Consider the following 17,507-nt stretch of genomic DNA (forward strand, 5'->3'; position numbering starts at 1 on the left):
GTTTTCGACGCATGTATGGGTCAAATCTGCCATCTGTCATGTCCATGTATTCCTCTGTCAACATACATTGTGAATATGGTTGTCTTTGTCTTTGTAATGTCCACTGCGTTATAATTACATAGTCAAGTTCCACCACCCCCCCACACACATACTTTCATTTCTCTAAACGGTTGGTGTCTGATGTATGTGTGTCATGTGTTTGTGTGGTGGCAGAGACACGTGAATCACTCGTTGTGATGGTGTGTGTGTGTGTGTGTGTGTGTGTGTGTTGGTGTGTGCGTATAACAAAAAGGTCAGGTTTTAATAATGTCACTGTGATCAGAAGTTCCTTTACCATTGTGTCTCACTGGACACAGAGCCACCTGCTGGTCAGTCGCTGCCACTGCAGATGTCTGAACATGATTACTGTGTCTCAGTTTTATCATTTTCATTTTATAGCATATTTATACACACACACACATATATATATATATATATGTTCCACTTCTGTTTTTTTTTTTCGCTGACTGTCTTTATATACGCTTTTATTTTTAGAATTTTGTTCTCATTTATCTTTCACTCGCTCCCTTGTCTCTCTCATTCATTCTCTCTCTTTTTCTCTACTTTTATTCTTTCTTTCTTATTCCTTCTTTTCCCTCCTCAATCTTCTATCTCTCTCTCTCTGTTTCTCAGAATCGATGGACAGTCTGGCTCACACTCCCTCCTCTCAGCAGCCCTCTCCGGCTCTCTCCCCCCACATCCCCTTCTCAGCCAATCAGGACACAGTTGCCAACGGCGACACTGCAGTCAGAGACACGCCCAGTGAGTCAGACAGCAGCCCGCCCCTCGACTACCTCTTCCTGTCCCAGTGCGAGACCGGCAGGAAGTGCATCACCAGGCAAGTCTTGTGCGCCCGCACGCATCATCACATCATACATATTCAATTAGACACAATCACAAACATTTGCCTTACCAAAGCTGCTAATCACATGAACTTCCGTGTAGATTTAGTATATATATGTCTTTAGATATTTTTTATTTTTTAACAATAACATCATATTAAATGTACAACAGACATTTGTAATGATACATTTATAACAATTTAATGATTATCATTATATTAATGTTATTACAGCTTCATTCTGGATATTAATGATATTAGAGCTTCATTCTGGATATTAATGATATTAGAACTTCATTCTGGATATTAATGTTATTAGAGCTTCATTCTGGATATTAATGTTATTAAAGCTTCATTCTGAATATTAATGATATTAGAACTTCATTCTGGATATTAATGTTATTAGAACTCCATTTTGGATATTAATGTTATTAGAGCTTCATTCTGAATATTAATGATATTAGAACTTCATTCTGGATATTAATGTTATTAGAGCTTCATTCTGGATATTAATGTTATTAAAACTTCATTCTGGATATTAATGTTATTAGAACTCCATTTTGGATATTAATGTTATTAGAGCTTCATTCTGAATATTAATGATATTAGAACTTCATTCTGGATATTAATGTTATTAGAGCTTCATTCTGGATATTAATGTTATTAAAACTTCATTCTGGATATTAATGATATTAGAGCTTCATTCTGAATATTAATGTTATTAGAACTCCATTCTGGATATTAATGTTATTAGAACTTCATTCTGGATATTAATGTTATTAGAGCTTCATTCTGGATATTAATGTTATTAGCGCTTTGATCTGGTGTGTCAGGTAGGTGTGGGCTGACTTGAGCAATTGTGGGTTGATAACTTGTGTGATTATGATGTTACTCCTGTGTGACTACAGGCTAATTCTGTAAGAACTGTGGGGTAACTCTGGAGCAACTCTCCAGAATCATTAAAATGTACTAAACAATGTAGAAAAGCCTCAGGGTATGTGTGTACAAATCACCAGGCAGATGTAAATGTGTGGGTTTGGAGGAACTTATTAACTGTAGATGATTCCGTTACATTGGTTGATTTTGTTTGTTTGTTTTACAGGTGTGACAGCATTTCTAATTCGGAGCGGTCATTCGAGCAGAGTTCTTTGGAGAACATGTCGGAGGATATGTTTACTTCTCCAGGAGTGACTGACCCGTCTTCCTCACCCTTCAGCGGCTTGCCCTGCTGCCCACTGCCCCTTTCCTCCTCCACCTCATTTAATAGCGGCCATGGTGATGTGTTCCGCTTCGACCGCCCATTCTGCTCTTCCCCCGACACACACACACCACCGCCACTCCCACCAAAACCAACACACCTCTCCGATCACCACAACAATGATGAGGCCGCACGGAACCACTGGCAACCAAGCCTCCTACCCCGCAGAACGTCAGTTTCAGGTCTCGAACATTTCAGAAGAGGTATGAACACACACACTCACACACACATACACACACAATGAATATCAGGATAATAATAATATCTCTGTAGATTTGAATCTGGCTGATGGTTATTTTGTAACACTTAAGGCATTTAGTGGATGCTCTTTTCAAAAGCGACTTTTTCCAAAGTGCTTCACTGTTTACTCAGAAAATACCCTCAGCTAATTGAAATAGACTAGGATGCAAAGATACCGCTAAGCTTAGATACTACTATACACCAAAGTCAGTATGGAGACCACTGCACTTTGCCCAAGTACTCTCGGAAAGGGTGGTTCTTCAGTCGACGTTTAAAGACAGCGAGCGACTCTGCTGTTCAGACACCCAGGGGAAGTTTGTTCCACCACTTCGGTGCCAGGATAGAAATAAGCCTGGATGCTCGTCTTCAGTGGATTTTAAGGGATGGCGGGTCAAGCCGAAACATACTTGAAGCTCGAAGGGCTCTTAGTGCGGATCGACTTTTGACTGTTGCCATATGGAGGGGTTGGTCCATTCTTGGCTTTGTAGGCCAGAGTCAATGTGGGTTTTGAATGTGATGCGGGAAGCAGCTACAGGAAGCCAGTGAAGAGAAGAACGCAGCAGTGGAGTTACATGGCTGAACTTAGACGCATTGAAGACAAGCTGCTGCATTCTGGATTAATTGCAGGGGCCTGATGGTGCGCAAAGGGAGACCAGCAGAAGAGAGTTGCAGTAATCTGAACAAGAACCTGGGCGGCCTCTCTAGAGAGAAAGGGTTGAATTCTCTGGATGTTGAAAAGGAGAAATCTGTATGACTAGGTCAGATTTGCAATGATAACTGATCTGGCCTCGTGCTTCTGTAGATGGAGTGACCAGTGAGTTCTCAAAGAAGATGTTATGGCCTGTATTTCTGCTCAGAATCGTCTTCAAACAGTGGATTGTGATACCTTCACCCTTGCCCTGTGGAGGTTGTTGGCGGTGCCATTGACTGCTTTGGGGTGTTCTTCACAGTTCTCACAATGTTTCAGGACATATTGAATTGGATCTGTCCAGATTTGTCCAGCTTCTCAGCTCCAAAATGACTTGATTATAATATTACTCTGTAGATATAGATAGCACTTGCTGGCAGAAATGTCTTACACTGGTCTTGGAAAATGTCAACACACAGACACACAGACACACACACACTCACACACTGTATGATAATCATTGCTTCTTCCAGTAAAGTAAATGTTTCCATAGTCTTCTCTGTGTCTGAGGTCATGTTTGTGTGTGCATGTGCTGGCAGGGTAAATGTCTTAGGTTGTCACTGAGTATATGTGGTGTGTGTTTGTGTTGGTGGGGGAAAGGACTGTGAACTTGTGTGTGTCTGTGTTTGGCTTTAATGACTGGCCTTGACATTTCTTCTTTTTGGGGGCTTTTCCACTCCCATAATGTTTCTTGTTTGTTTGTTTTTAGAGTTTGAAATCAGCACTAAAGGTCACCGGAACAAAAGACTGAGCCTAAACCTGGTAAGACCACCTGTGTTAAGCTAGGTTTTATGCAGTTTAAGCAAAACTAAACCTGACCAACCTGGCCATTAAAACAATACACAATTATTAATAAACAGTTACTAAATTCCTGTTCTTGAATCAAAACAAACCTAAACATCTGTCTGCCCTCACATGAATTTGTTAGACAATCTATGAGCAGGTTGGGGCACCTCTGTTGTGTTGTTGTGTTCTAGGTGCAAATAAGTAAATGTGTAAATCTGAATTACACATAAATATATGCCACATTTTATTTTACTTTTTTCCCTTAAAACCCTCAGGATAAACAAAGGACGTGACTTTTTATACCAACACCAGCTATACCACAATTTGTTCTATGCACATATTCTATATATATGTAACACAGCGAGTGTGTTTACCTGTAAAACTCTATATAACATTAGAATAAACACTAATAAACATAAAGTCAGTGGCCAGTGAGTGTGTTTACTGTAAAACTCTATATAACATTAGAATAAACCCTAATAAACATAAAGTCAGTGGTCAGTGAGTGTGTTTAGTGTAAAACTCTATATAACATTAGAATAAACCCTAATAAACATAAAGTCAGTGGTCAGTGAGTGTGTTTAGTGTAAAACTCTATATAACATTAGAATAAACCCTAATAAACATAAAGTCAGTGGTCAGTGAGTGTGTTTAGTGTAAAACTCTATATAACATTAGAATAAACTAATAAACATAAAATCAGTGGTCAGTGAGTGTGTTTACTGTAAAACTCTATATAACATTAGAATAAACTCTAATAAACATGAAGTCAGTGGTCAGTGAGTGTGTTTAGTGTAAAACTCTATGTAACATTAGAATAAACTGAAGGATTTAGAATAGAATTAGAATAAACCAACTGGACATACTGGCCTTCCCACGCACATGGCAATCACAATAGATTATTTGTATTTATTCTAATGCAAACAAATGATCACGTTCTGCCCAGATTTCAGTTTAATTCATATTATTTATATAAATCTGGGTCCAAGCCTGTTTTGATCGAGCCAAAGGTGACTAAGACCTTTGTGTATTAAACTCTCTGTCTCTCTTTAGCCATTATTCTTACCCAGCCCGGTGTCGCAAAATCAATCAGAAGATTCCTATGTGCCGATGGCGTCTCCGACAGTTGGCCCCTCCGATGTTGCCTCAGATGGATACATTCCAATGAGTCCCACCCTATCTGTCCCTCTGCTGACCAATGGAAAAGCAGAATCACCTCTTCCTCCCGCCCCAGACATAGAGCCTCCTCCAGTCAACCGCAGTCTGAAACCCAGAAGGCGATGTAAGCTCTGAGTGTCTGGCCCTTTTTGTTTTTAATTCAGTTGTGCATCATTGTGTGGTCAGTGTAATGGCCAAGCTAGACTTTTCTCTGACAGTAATTAATTGGACTTTCTCTGCTCTCTCACCCTGTGGTGTTCCAAAGTTCATACATTCAGTCCTGCATTTGTTTTCCTTCTGAAGCATCTGGATCCTCTGAATCACGAGGTTGTTTATATCGAGTCAAATTATGAGTGTTGCTACATGCTAAGATAACACAGCTGTGAGACTGACCTCACCATCATACCCCAAAATAAACATGTTTGGTGTGTTTGGCAGTAGCTGCTGTTGTTCTATAGTACTGCTAAAGTATAGTACTAGTGTTTAATATTTCTGAGTTCAGCCATGTAAGTCCTCTGCTGGGTTCTCTTCACCGGCTTCTTGTAGCTGCTGCCTGCATGAGATTTAAAACCCTGGCGGTGGCCTACAAAGCCAAGAATGGACCAGCCCCTCTGTACTTGATGGCAATGGTCAAAAGCAGATTGGTACCAGGAGCCCTTTGAGCTTCAAGTACGACCTGCCATCCTTTAAAATCCACGGAAGACAAGCAGGCGTTTTCTTTCTTGGCACTGAAGTGGTAGGATGAACTTCCCCTGGGTGTCCAAGCAGCAGAGTCACTCACTGTCTTCAAACGCAGACTGAAGACCCTCTTGTTCCAAGAGGCCTGGGGGGAAATGTAGTGGTCTCCATACTGACTTTTGTGTTTAGTAGTATCTAAGTTTAGAGGGATCTTTTGGATCCTAGTTCATACTAACTAGCCACGGGTATTAAGTCACTCTGGATAAGGGCATCTGCCGTAAATGTAAATGTGAATGTCTTACTGTACAATTTACTGTACAATTAATTTTAGAGTAAGCTTAACTTGTATTATGTACACATCATTGTTCATGTCTCAGTCAGAATTGAGGGACATGTCAACAAAAAAAAAGGAATCTGTTTATAAAACTGTTCATTTCTGTCAGAGAAAAGTCCACTTTGGGCCAGAGCTCTTAATATGTACTAGATGTCATTTTTCCTACTCCTTACTTCCTCCTGACCGTGATTGGTCCTAATTACCATCATATTTTATGACATAAACATACATTTAAGTTTTTATTGTTATTATTGCATATGCATACACAGTGTATATATTTTCCACTTTTCGATTGGCTCTGCAGTGAGGCCGCCACCCCTGGACCTGAGAGGACTGTCTACAATTCGTGAATTTCCCACCCACCATCCGCTGATCCGCACCATGACAGAACCGGGGTGAGGGGAAAAACTGTTTCTGCATCATTCTCTTTTCCCCTCTTTTTTCTCCATCTGCCCCGTCTCTCTCGCTCTTCCTCTCCCTCCATTGCTTTCTTTCACACCCAGTTTTTACTTTCTTGTCTGTCATTGTTTTAATTTCCTGACACCCAGACTTTTACTTGGCATGCATTTTTTATTTCTCCTAGCTATTTGGGATTAGTAGGACCTAACAAGTATAAAAACTAAACCAAGTTTTTGTACACGAAGTCCTTTTGCAAAAAAAGGCCTCATATGAGGCCAATAGGTCTATCTTACTGTGTGATAAAATAAAGAAACAACTGGTTTACAAAGTACACAACCGTTTATTTCAAACTGTAAACAAGAGCATACAAAATCAAGCCCTATTTGAATGCAAAGACAATAGTGCAAATATTATTATTGCAAAGTAGCTGATAAATAAATGTTGTAAATGAGTAAAAAATACAATATTTGCCTCTGCAGTGCAACAAAGTAGAGGTATGAAGTATGATAAAGTAACATTAAAGCACAAATAAATAAAATAATGTATGTTAGTACAGTGCTTGACTAAATGTACCAAAATCAACATCAACCTACATCACATATGAAACTAAGAACGCACAAAAACACTGTTCTACAATTGCACTGAGCAATTGTTCTGCTTTTGACATTGAAACTCCCCCTGTAATTATAAAATGAAGCACAAGCAATGACATAAAATAGTCCCAATGTCCCAAACAAGTACATCATCTTTACAGATGTTGTAGTTTATTACTAGTGCTAATTTGTCTTAAATGCATGCCATATGAAGCTAGAGATATTATTGTTTGTAATTTAACCAGTTTCAAACATAAAATCCGGTGAGACTTGTACCTGGCCCATTTTTCTCACTGGACTGGCTGTAGAAACCTTTGACTTCCTGCCAGTGTCTCCATCAGAGTTTTAAAAAATGAAGTATCATGGTGTAGAGAAGCAAATATGTAATGTCCCCATTTGAGGACGCAGGGTATCAAGAGGTTAATGTAAATGACAATATTTCTGTACGTTTGTTTATATTTGCTGTTTACTGTCAGTGTCCTCATTGGTTTTTTTTTTTTTGTTTGTGTCTTTTCGTTTGTTTGTTTGTTCGTCTGCCGTATGCAGTGCCTCACCTCACTGTGTTCCATTGGACAGGCGGTGGGGGCGGGGCTTAAACGGCTCCGAACAGGAAGGAAGTGTCACGCCTACGGTAACGTGACATACTATCTCTCATGATCACTGCTATCTCTCTCTCATTTATTATTCATAGTTCTTTCAGAGAGAGGGGGAGAAAGACAGGCAGACAGACAGACAGAGAAAGTGAGAGATTAGTAAGTAACACAAAGAGCCATGAATAAAAGACAAAACAACAAGCAAGTTACATAAATAGTCTAAAGTGCTTGTAGGGCAGCTTGAATCATTTATACGAGTTTCTGAGCACACTGGGACCGAAAAAAACTAAAAAAAAAAAAAAACGAGCCTAGCGCTTTCCAGGGGTCCATCTCACAAAGCAGGAGTTATGGCTAAGGCCCTATTTAGACGGGATTCAATTTACATGGGGTCTTTGTTAGGGGTGCGCAATATGAGGATATTTTATTGTATTGTGATAAACTTTGTTATTGTGATAGACAATGTGCTTTAAGAAGGATATCATCTGTGCTTAAAGAACACTGATAAATTGCAGGGTTAATTACCAAAAGTGTAATTAGTCTGGTTTAATTAGATGAAGTGCAGCACATTATGAATGTAAAATCACTGTACTCAGAGAGTAATTAAACAGTAGTTGTTAAGAATTTGTCACTACTGATACATTTTATCTGCAATCACGTGTATCGCGATAATTATCATGTATCGTGACATTTTTACCATATCGCCCACTCCTTGGTCCTGGGGTAATTCTCTATTTTTACCTAGAAAAATGGTTTGAGGCTGCTGCTATTTGTTTTATTTAGTCTCTAAACACACATATCTCAGCTCCTCCAGTGCATATTAAGCACTTTACAAATTGTGGAAAGTAAACTTTAGGTACTGATTCAGACTGTTGTTGGGACTTACCGAACCCCTGTCTCTTCAGCTGCTTAGATGCAACTGTTGTAAATATGGTCATGTGATCATCTAATGCATATGACTATGTGATGCTAACATTGGGATGCTAAAAATTGCTGTGGCGCTGTGTAAGTCATCTCTCAGCTAGTCCAGAAAAACGTGTCCTGTAGTGGTGCCTCGAAGTGCAAATTACACCTCCCAACTGTAGGGGGAGCCCAGGAGCAAGAAATGCCAAATTTCCATAGTTTTGCTTTAATCCTAGTCTGATTTAAACCTTTAAACCTTTGACCAGTGGATCACTTTTTACTGGGAGACATTAGTGTGTCAGCATATGCTGCATGCCTAACCTGCTCCATAAACAGCTCCTGGACCAATCAGAGCTAAGCTTCTGACAAATCAGAGCCTGCCTACTAATAAAAGTTGACATAGTTATGTTGACATTAGGCTTGTCAATCACATGAAAAATATCGCTTTGCAGCAGACGAAACCAAGGTTTTTCAGCAGAGAGCCCTGTTAAATATTATAATATAATTAAAAGAGTGACACTGACCAAGTTAAGACCTCTGTACATGGTTCTTTAATACAAGCAACGGTTCTAAATAGAAGCATGACAACTAAAAACATTTGGATGCTTAAATGCTTTACTGCATAGTTAAATGGTTCTTCAGATACAAGGAAAACCTGTTGTAGATGGGTTCTTTATAGAACCATAAATGTCATATAGCAGTAAAAAGAATTCCATGTCAATTTATCCTTTTTACTTAGCCTACAGACAACACTCAGGTCCTCATTAGAACCTTTGCAGCCTACTGTCCTAGGATCAATCACAGCCTAAGAAACTAAACCTGGATTAACAGAGAAAGTTCCTTTTTTAACATATATTTATAAGGTCACAAATCTTCACAATATGAAAGTAAGCAATGTTGTTTAGAGGTTAGAATGTGAATGTAGTCAATTCATAGGTCAGTGTAGGTCTAAAGATCATTTCTGATGAACAAAAGCTCCTGTTGGTGTTATATTGTAGTAAGGGGTCAAAATGTCTTAGCGGTCTAATTTGTGACCACTATAGCCCGGCGGTCAGAGCCCGGAGGAGCATAACTGGCCATGCTCGTACCGCCATCAATCTTGAGTGATGTTGGCCAGCACAAATGTCCGTTAGCTGGTACGGTGGAGCTGGGGATCCTGGCGTGTCAGCTGCTTGGCAATGCCACATCGGCGACAGTTTGAAAATAGGTGGGGACTGGCTTTGCATGTATAGGAGGAGACATTGCTAGTGGTAGGGGGAGCTATGAATGGGTGTGTTAATTGGCATCTCTCAAATTTGGAGAAAAAGGGAGAGAATTGTGAACGTTGTGAATAGCACAGATCTCCACAGAAGCTGACAGGTAGAACACTGACCGATGGAGAGCACCCATACAGCATGGAACCAGCAAGACCTGAGATTTAACAGTCTGAATGAATGAGGATTCACTTCTTGAAAAACAACATGCCATTGCTTGCCTTTTCATTCATGTTATTACTTCTTACTAATGATTTTTAAGATGTTTATGACCTAATTAATAACCACTAATAAACATGTTTTACCTGCCACTTATAAGGGTAGACCTATTACCAAGTGTGAAACCTAGTCAGGAAGTGATTTAGTTGAATATGCTTTGTGATACAGACCTCTGGATTAGGACTAGATAAGAAGTACAGTATAGGGAACAAAACATCCACTGCCCATAAAGAGCTTTGAGACATCTAGCTGTTCAGAGCTGTGTTTTAATCAGGTCTATTTAGAGGAGAACAATCCCACACAAGTAAATATTACAGCCAGGATTAGTTACAGTGCTAGTCTGGGAAAGGCTATGCATGTAAGCCCTTGTTGCCATGTCAACGCTCATCAGCGTTCAAACCTTTCAGGTGTTTAAACCACCATTGAGCCAAAATATCTTTAATCTGTGCTTTTAACAACAGTTTAGAATAGAAATCTGTCAAATCCTCAATTAGGCCAAAGCTTGACCGACCCAGTAGAACACACAGCTGCTTCCATCATTGACCTTGCCTCATTTTAAAGTAACACCTTTGACAGGCTTTTAATTGGTGTTCTTTATGTGTGTGTGTGTGTCGGCAGACGTTGCTGCCTGGCTGTGAATCGGCCACCTGGTTCAGGACTTCTCACCTGGATTACCTTTCACTGGACTTCGCTAACTCCGCCTCCCCCTCACCTGTCCAGAAGGTACGCATCCGCATCAGCTACAGCTACTGTAGTGGAGGATGACGCAGAAAGACTAGTTTTTAGTCCATGATAACAAGGTGATGCCTATAGAACAAATTAGCCTTACGTCACAGTAACAGTAAACTTTCTGGGTGAATAATTCTGTCAACACTGCACTGAAACAGTCTTGTGTTAGCCTGTGTTTCTGTGCTAGCCTGTGTTTCTGTGGTACTCAGTGTGTATGTGGGCTTCAGTGTTTTTATGGTCTTCAGTGTTTCTGTGGGCTTCAGTGTTCCTATGGTATCCAGTATTTCTGTGGTATCTTGAGTTTATGTGGCATCCTTTCTTGCTATGGGACCAAGTGTTTCTGTGGTATTCAGTGTTTCTGTGGTTTGCTGTGTTTATGTGGCATCCTTTCTTGCTATGGTGCCTTGTGTTTCTGTGGTATTCAGTGTTTCTGTGGTGTTCAGGCTTTCTGCAGTGTCTTTTGCTTCTGTGGTATCCAGTAGTTCTGTGGTTTTTAGTGTTTCTGTGTTATCCAGTGTTTCTGTGGCATCCTTTCTTGCAGGGTTCTATAGTGGCCTTTGCTTCTAGGGTATACAGTGTTTCTATGGTATCCAGTGTTTCTGTGGCATCCTTTCTTGCAGGGTTTCTATAGTTGCCTTTGCTTCTATGGTATCCAGTGTTTCTATGGTATCCAGTGTTTCTGTGGCATCCTTTCTTGCAGGGTTTCTATAGTTGCCTTTGCTTCTATGGTATCCAGTGTTTCTGTGGTATCCAGTGTTTCTGTGGTATCCTGTGTTTCTGTGACCTCCTGTCTGTCTATGGTACCATGTTTTTTATGTGGTATGCAGTGTCTCTGTGTTATCCAGTGTTTCTGTGGTATCCAGGGTTTCTGTAGTGTCCTTTGCTTCTATGGTATCCAGTGTTTCTGTGGTATCCAGTGTTTCTGTGACCTCCTGTCTGTCTATGGTACCATGTGTTTATGTGGTATGCAGTGTCTCTGTGTTATCCAGTGTTTCTGTGGTATCCAGGGATTCTGTAGTGTCCTTTGCTTCTGTGGGATTCAGTGTTTTGGTAATATTCTCTTTAATTTATATTTAGCACTACATAAAAATAAGCTGCTCTACAGCTGATGAATGTTGAAGGTACTGTAAATGTATATGTTTACAAACATTCTCTTACAGATATTTGGTCTGTATGATTTCAGCACACAGTTTGCACCATGCTAAGTGGTGGGCTATAAGTGTTCATTACTGGTTAGCCACATAGCTCCAGTGTAATACTAAAGAAACTAAATTTCAGATACCAAACACATCTTTGCTGGTCAGCTGCATTTGCAATGGGACAATCGGGATTCAGGTATTTTTGTTAGGAATTATTATTTGACCTTTTCGTTTGGTCCTGTTTAGTTTTTTCAAATATTTCACAGGTATCAGACCTTAATTAGCTTGTCATCATTAGAACAGTCCAGGTCATGCAACTTTCATCTTGCTCAGCACATTAAATAGATGTTTCTTTTTACAACTTTATAACCTGTTATTCTTGAATACCTGTAACTACTCACAGTAACAAAAATGCTGACCAGGGGTGCCCAAACGTTTGCAAGCCTTTATTTCTTTAAACTTTGTCAAAGTCAAAGTCAAGCAGCTCAGAGACACTTGATGAGATGAGATGGGAAAAGAAGAAACACACAGTTTGACAGTCACTCAATAATGAATGTTCTGTAGCATGTGTTTCCGTGCTTGCGTAAGGCCTGAGTGTGTGATGGGAGTCAGCTGGGACTGTGGTGGATGAGTCTTCCGGAATGAACTGGTTTACAGCAATCTTGATGAGTTTGCTTTTCCCAAGCTGATGAAAAATGCTGAGATGACCGGCAGAGATGCTGATGTGTCAGTGGTTTCTGCACCAGCCATTTTAGCTTGACCTCTGTGTACATGACTCAGCATTAAACGACTTGTCCACTTCCCGTCAGTCACACAGCGACTCACAGACTCACAGAAAGACTTTTCACAGTGGGAGGAGAAGAAAGCAAAAATCTCAGGAACACTCAAAGAACAAAATAGAATAGAAAGATATGGGTCTAACATAACAAAGGATACTGTGTAAAAAGAGGATACAAGAAAGTTAAATAGAATGCAATAAAATATAATATTATTCAAAAACAGTATTGGATATAAAGGAAAATAAAACATAAATATAAGAAGAAGAATACTGCTGAATATCATATAATTAAGCAGAAGAAAATGGCATAGAATAGAATGGAATATAATGTAAAAAAATAGAATAGAATAGAATAACATAGCATACTATGTAATATAATGTAATCTCAATGTAAAGATTTTGATCCATTATGAAAAGACACAATGTAAAGAACAGCCATATTAAATATATATGTGCAAAAAAGAAAAACAGCACAACAGCTACAAAAGCTTGATTTATGGTCACGCTGCAGAGGTACGTAGTATTTTTGGTTCTGTTTTGTCTTTCAGAAGCCCCTGCTGGACGAACAGCGGGTGGACTACGTTCAGGTGGACGAGAAGAAGACTCAAGCACTGCAGAATACCAAGACAGAATGGAAGGACATCCGCCAGTCCAAAGTGTAAAACCCAGCAGGAAAGGACCAGGACAAACATACAGGCCCAAAAGCTTTGTGGGAAAGAATACAGTAAAAAAGAAAGAAATTACAGACTGCTTTATTTAAACTGTGCACTTGTGCTACTGAATGTAAAGAAATACTCCTGAGTTTTTTAAAAAGTTCTCTACCTGCTGCATCTGTAGCGTAGAATTGATTAACACGGAGCATCATTTCAACACTCTGAACTAAATAATCTACTGATTCAAAATGGCCAAATGCTAAATTCTGCAAATACACATTTGAAGGAGGTGACTATCTGTCATGTGCAGATATGCAACTTGAGTACAAAACAGTCTTTACAGTTTCTTTGCTTTCTCTAAAGTTGCGATGATGATGATACCATGCCATCAATCAGAGAACAAATAAACAACAAGGCAAGAACACTACGGACAGATCTTTAGACATGTTCATACATCACACAAAAAAGCAAAAGAATACTGTTAATAAAAAAAACTTCTGCAGGTAGTATTCTGGGAGAGTTCTCAAAACAACAAACTGTGACTAATCACAGTCCAGGGGAGGTTTCAGACCCAAAGACAGTCATGAAGAATGATCACAGCCAGGTAAAAGTCTCTGAACTAATATCTCAGTCATTAGGACCAATCACAGTCAGGAGGAAGTATTTGAACCAATAACATGGTCATAATGACCAGTCACAGTGAAGAGGGCGTTTTTAGAACCAATGCCAAGGTCATTATGACTTACCAAAATCAGGGGAGGTCTTAGAACCAATGGCTTGGTCATAATGACCAGTCAAAATCAGGGGAAGTCTCAGAACCAATAGTCACAGTGAAGAGGGCGTTTTAGAACCAATGGCTTGGTCATAATGACCAGTCACAGTGAAGAGGGCGTTTTAGAACCAATGGCATGGTCATTATGACTCACCAAAATCAGGGGAGGTCTTAGAACCAATGGCAAGGTCATTATAATTCATCACAGTCAGGAAAGGTTCTAGAACCAATTATGACCAATCACAGTCAGGGGGAGGTCTTAGAACTAAGGATGTGGTGGTTAGAACCAGACATTTTCAGGGGAACGTCTTAAAGCCAATGGCACAGTGATTAGGAGTTCTGTTCAGAGGCTGGTGCACACCACACTGTACAGGCTCAAACTACTGTATCGTTTTGTCGAATGCTGTCAGTTTAAATGGCGGGAAATGAACTACAATGACTGTCCGTGTCAATCAGTGGCACACTACACAGCAGATAGGTTTGAAAAACACAGGAGTATTCCTTTAATGTGCTCTCGGTCAGTGGGTCTGAGTGTATGATACGAGTGTACAAATACAACAGAGTGGAATCTGCTACACATTCTTCAGTTTCAGGTACAAACTGGTGCATTGTTGGGGGGAGGGATGCAACAGTTGGGAGATTTATAACACCCTCACTCTAACAGTGAATTTTGGGGTAGGTTTATTTCAGGTTCACGACTAGTTTTGGCATTAAAGCGGTTAATATCACTGTAAAAGCACCTCAGCCACACACTGTGAAAAGATTTTTTTTTAAACTTGGAATTGATCATTCCAAAGCATTGCTTTGTTGCTCCAATATCAACTACTGCTGCAGCTCCATCCATTGGTAATCATGAGGAAAACTACACTGGCCACTTTATTAGTAAACCACCCACCATACAGGACCATTACATAAGTGTACATTGTATATGTATTGTAGTATCAACCCCTTTTTACTTCATTCATCACTGGTCAGTTTCTGACAGCAGTTTCTGTTGTTGGGGTTATTGGGGTAGTGGTCCGTTTTCAGCACAGCAGTGACACATTAAATAGTTGGTGCGGGTGTATTAGGAAAAGCAACGTCATTGGCACTGCTGAATTTGATCGGTCCGAAAAATATCCAACCAAGAGTTTCTCTGTGGCCAGAAACTGACCACTGATGAAGGTCAACAGGAAGGCTAACTTAAACTGTGCATCAACAGAGCTGGAGCTACTAGAAAGGGGTTTCTGATAAAGTGTCCAGGGAGCATAATGTGCTGCATTTTATTTTCTTTCTGTTTTAAGACTGAGATATTTTAAGGAGATGCCTTTCTAATGTCGCTACGAACTTTAAACATCAACAGCTGCAGGGGCGGCCACAGGCTATGACTAGAAAAAAAAACAGCTAAGCTGCAAAGAGGTGGACCTTTCAGAACAAGACATCAAGAACAGAAACCGCCGCTACATTCAGTACAGTTTGCTGTATCTCTGCTGCATTATTATGTCCAAAGAAGAGAATATGAGTGTTGATGAGAATCAGTTGGCTGACAGGATATTGTTTGAAGTGATCACACTGAACATTATCTGTGTTTTGATTGGCTGTTCCATACAGATGTTTCATGCTATGAGGCTAACTTAGCTTACAAACACTGAAAATCAAAAGCACACAGGCTTATAGACATGGTCTTGGGCACAGTATGTGAACCGTCTGTGAACTATTAACATTAACCAGACTTCAGACATCCCACCTCTCCCGCATATTGATAGTGGTTCCCTGACGGATGCAAATTACAATATCCCAGAAATCAAACTTCTGTATAATGTAGCCAGAGAGAGAGAGAGAACGTGACACAGAGAGCGTCCTGATTGGTCTCTCTTTTTTGCTCAGTAGACCTGTCCGTGGGCGGGATTTACAGTCGACCACTCTCATTAATGGTGCATCAGACGCACTACCCTGTCCTATAGGGTCAGAATAATGACAGTGTGGGTTAAACCCATAGGGGGTAAATGGCTGTAAAGGACAAGCTGAGGTGAGTTAACAGCAACCATTCTTTCATTAGCTTCTTTCATTACCTAGTTAGTAAGTACAAATTTAATGACACATGCATATAATGCATATAGCTACCCAACATGGTTCACAGATTAGACAAAATCACCAAAATTAGAACATAAGTAAGGCTACATGTTTTTCTGGGATGCAAGATAAAAAAAACAGCATGATATTAATAATGTACTCCATGTACCCTGGACTGGAGTAATATGAATGATATTGGGCAGACATAATTAGCCTCTAGTAGATGTGTTAAGAAAAATATGAACAGATTTTCCTTTAGATCAAGCAGATACATATATGTGTGTGTGTGTTTAGGGGGTTGCGATGGAGATTTTTTTGAGGGGGTGGGGGTTTTTGCTTGGTGCTTCCTCCCTGAAATGAACTTTTGTAGGTGGGATGTCTGAAACTTTGCCATTTAGCTCAACATTGCAGCCGATTTAGAGAACAAATGGCATGCCACGTTCTGACCCTCAGCAGAATTGGACAGTGAAGGGCACAGACCTCATGATTTTCTGTTGTTTCTGTTTCTAGATACCTAAAAATCTTGAATTTTCATCAGGTCATACTGTGACCTAAAGCACATCCACAAGTCTGTGCCACCTAAAGGAAGGCCCGAATGCAGTTTGAGCGAGCTGAAGACATGTAAACAATTTGAGGGACGATTTGAGTGACGATAGCCTTGCAGCTCCCGTGCAAAACATTTAGCAAAACTTTCCCATTAACGTGGCAGTGAACTGCAGGAGGCTTTACATTAAGAAACACAAAGTGAAAGGTAGCTTTGCAGACACTGTGTATCGCGCCGGTCCTCTCAGATACTGCTTAGCCACTTTGACTCTTTGCCTGATTTGCTGCCGCCCCTGCAACCAGTGATGCTTAGCGTCCGTATTAACAATGGCGTAACAGGGTCAGGAGCACTGTGGGTTGTGACACGCTTGTCACTAAAGCTTAGGTCACTGCTGTTTCACGCTGTTACATCACCATGACTGAATCTAGTGTTCCGTACCGACTAAAGCACAAATGTAACCTGCAGTACCGTCACTGTGATGTCATTAACGTCCAAAAAAAAGCCCAAAACTTTAAAGCTTTGTGTCCATCTCAAGGAAGTGCAAGTGTCAAAAAGTGTTGTATGAACATGTGCGTATGTCTGTGAGAAAGAGTGTGTATATGTGTGTGTGAATGTGTGTGTTGCGTATGGCTTTGCCAACAGCAGGTAACACTCTAACTGTGTGCTCTACATTTCAAAATAATCTCACTATAAAAAGAAAGTTCTCCAAAAATAAAGCTATGAATTAAAAAAATAAACCAACGCTCTGATCTCCTGTCTTTAATATGATGTTCACATTCTCTCCAGTGTTCGTTTTTATCCTATCTGGGTAGTGAACACAGACACGTAGGGGTAGTGAGCACACACACCTAGAGCGGTGGG

At 40.1% G+C, this 17,507-nt stretch overlaps 1 protein-coding gene across 2 annotated transcripts in view; it reads left to right on the top strand.

The window, feature by feature from the left end:
* The window catches only part of gab3 (GRB2 associated binding protein 3), a 38,656-nt gene extending 21,269 nt beyond the window's left edge, over window positions 1-17,387 (top strand). The window contains exons 3-10 of one of the 2 annotated variants that reach the window (XM_072676620.1): window positions 673-877; window positions 1,983-2,341; window positions 3,776-3,828; window positions 4,906-5,134; window positions 6,327-6,417; window positions 7,591-7,645; window positions 10,598-10,702; window positions 13,174-17,387. In XM_072676620.1, the coding sequence (XP_072532721.1) occupies window positions 673-877; window positions 1,983-2,341; window positions 3,776-3,828; window positions 4,906-5,134; window positions 6,327-6,417; window positions 7,591-7,645; window positions 10,598-10,702; window positions 13,174-13,287 (1,211 nt within the window). In that variant the 3' untranslated portion in view covers window positions 13,288-17,387. Of the gene's footprint in view, window positions 1-672; window positions 878-1,982; window positions 2,342-3,775; window positions 3,829-4,905; window positions 5,135-6,326; window positions 6,418-7,560; window positions 7,646-10,597; window positions 10,703-13,173 lie in introns of both variants that reach the window. The other variant, XM_072676619.1, reaches the window with a different exon arrangement.
* Window positions 17,388-17,507: the final 120 nt, after the last annotated feature.

This window comes from Salminus brasiliensis, chromosome 1, assembly GCF_030463535.1.
Source record: "Salminus brasiliensis chromosome 1, fSalBra1.hap2, whole genome shotgun sequence".
NCBI lineage: Eukaryota > Metazoa > Chordata > Actinopteri > Characiformes > Bryconidae > Salminus > Salminus brasiliensis.